Here is a 1,628-nt window from a genome sequence, read left to right on the forward strand (position 1 = left end):
CAAGCTTTCTCATCATTTGCCTCCTGTAATGGGTGACAGATATCTGAGGTTGTCAATACTCAATTCCATGAAAGATCTGATAGATATCTGTCGGGAGCACAAAATTGGGGCAATTGGTAAATTTTAAATTGCTTTTGTTACTATATTACCCTATTGGGACCAAATGGACGGACAAAATTGGGGCAATTGGTAAATTTTAAATTGCTTTTGTTACTATATTACCCTATTGGGACCAAATGGACGGATCGTTTGTGCCTAGAAACAACATTGAAGAGGTTATACTTCTTTTAATGATTTTGCTAAGAAAAGTCACTCTAAATAGAATTGAGTGGGATCCTTCAATTTTGGACCACCTTTCATTTGCTCTATCTGTTTCTGGAGATTTGATGATTTTAGCCAATCAATTGGAAGAATTGCTTCCTGGAACTATCCATCGAAAGGAGAGGTTCTATGCTTTAGCTCTTTGTTATTACGGAGCAGGGAAGAACGTGGAAGCGCTGGATCTTCTTAGAAAACTGCTGAGTAATAGAGAGGACCCAAGACATGTTCCAAGTTTGTTAATGGCTTCTAAGATTTGTTGCGAGAACTTCAATATTACAAAAGACCCTGGGGTAAGCTTTGCTCGGATGGCACTTGAGAACTTGGATGGAAGATGTAATCAGTTAGAAAATATGGCCAATTTCTTACTTGGTGTTTCACTTTCTGCATACTCGAAATTGGCCATTTCTGATGCTGAGAGGGTTAAGAGACAATCTGAGGCACTTCATACCCTTGAAACTGCCTGCAAATTGAGCAGAATGGAAGACCCTGTTGTATTATACCATCTGAGTTTAGAATACGCTGAGCAACGGAAGTTGGATGCTGCACTTCATTATGCTAAGTGCATTGTAAAACTTGAAGTTGGCTCTAATGTTAAAGGTTGGTTACTGTTATCTAGGGTATTATCCGCACAAAAGCGCTTCTTAGATGCCGAATCTATTATCAATGCTGCTTTGGATCAGACTGGGAAATGGGATCAAGGTGATTTGTTACGAACAAAGGCGAAACTTCAGATCGCTCAGGGCCAGTTAAAGAGTGCCATTGAGACATACACTCAGCTTCTTGCTGTTCTTCAAGTTCATAGTAAAAGTTTTGGTTCTCGGAATAAGCTATTTAAGGTTTGTTTTCTTAATTTTTCCAGTCCCAAAATACTTTTTCATAGTCATATTGCTTTAAGGTCCTTACCCTTTTCCATACCATTGGTGACAGGACAAAAGAGATCAGATTAGGAATTTGGAAGTTGAAGTATGGCATGATCTTGCTTATGTATACATCAGCCTTTCACAGTGACGTGACGCAGAGGCCTGCCTTTCAAAATCTCGGGCCATCAAACTATACTCTTCTACTAGATGTCATGCAATAGGGTAATATAGTAACAAAAGCTTATTTGGGACAAGGATTCTGAACTTAGGAAGGATAATATTTATGCAGATGATGCCACTTTCATTGTCTTGTAATGGTCGAATTGCTTATTAATATACAGATCAAACCTGTTCTCACTTCTCATTTCACTTTTATATATATTGCACTCACCTTTTCTGTTTTTTAATAAAAAAATAGAAACACATTTTCTTCTCTGTATATATCAT

The 1,628-nt window shown here is 37.8% G+C and overlaps 1 protein-coding gene across 1 annotated transcript; it reads left to right on the top strand.

Moving 5' to 3' along the window:
* Positions 1-284: 284 nt before the first annotated feature.
* On the top strand, positions 285-1,397 carry LOC112706335 (protein NPGR2-like). Its single transcript, XM_029288360.2, has 2 exons — positions 285-1,157; positions 1,249-1,397. The coding sequence occupies exons 1-2, from the start codon at positions 291-293 to the stop codon at positions 1,327-1,329; spliced, it is 948 nt and encodes a 315-aa protein (XP_029144193.2). The 5' UTR covers positions 285-290; the 3' UTR covers positions 1,330-1,397.
* The last annotated feature ends 231 nt before the right edge of the window (positions 1,398-1,628 follow it).

Source organism: Arachis hypogaea, chromosome 8 (genome assembly GCF_003086295.3).
Source record: "Arachis hypogaea cultivar Tifrunner chromosome 8, arahy.Tifrunner.gnm2.J5K5, whole genome shotgun sequence".
Taxonomy (NCBI): Eukaryota; Viridiplantae; Streptophyta; class Magnoliopsida; order Fabales; family Fabaceae; genus Arachis; species Arachis hypogaea.

Coding starts and splice junctions, on each gene's coding strand:
- LOC112706335 (XM_029288360.2), top strand. CDS start 291: ATGATTTTGCTAAGAAAAGTCACTCTAAATAGAATTGAGTGGGATCCT. Junction 1,158..1,248: donor CTCGGAATAAGCTATTTAAG/GTTTGTTTTCTT, acceptor CATTGGTGACAG/GACAAAAGAGATCAGATTAG.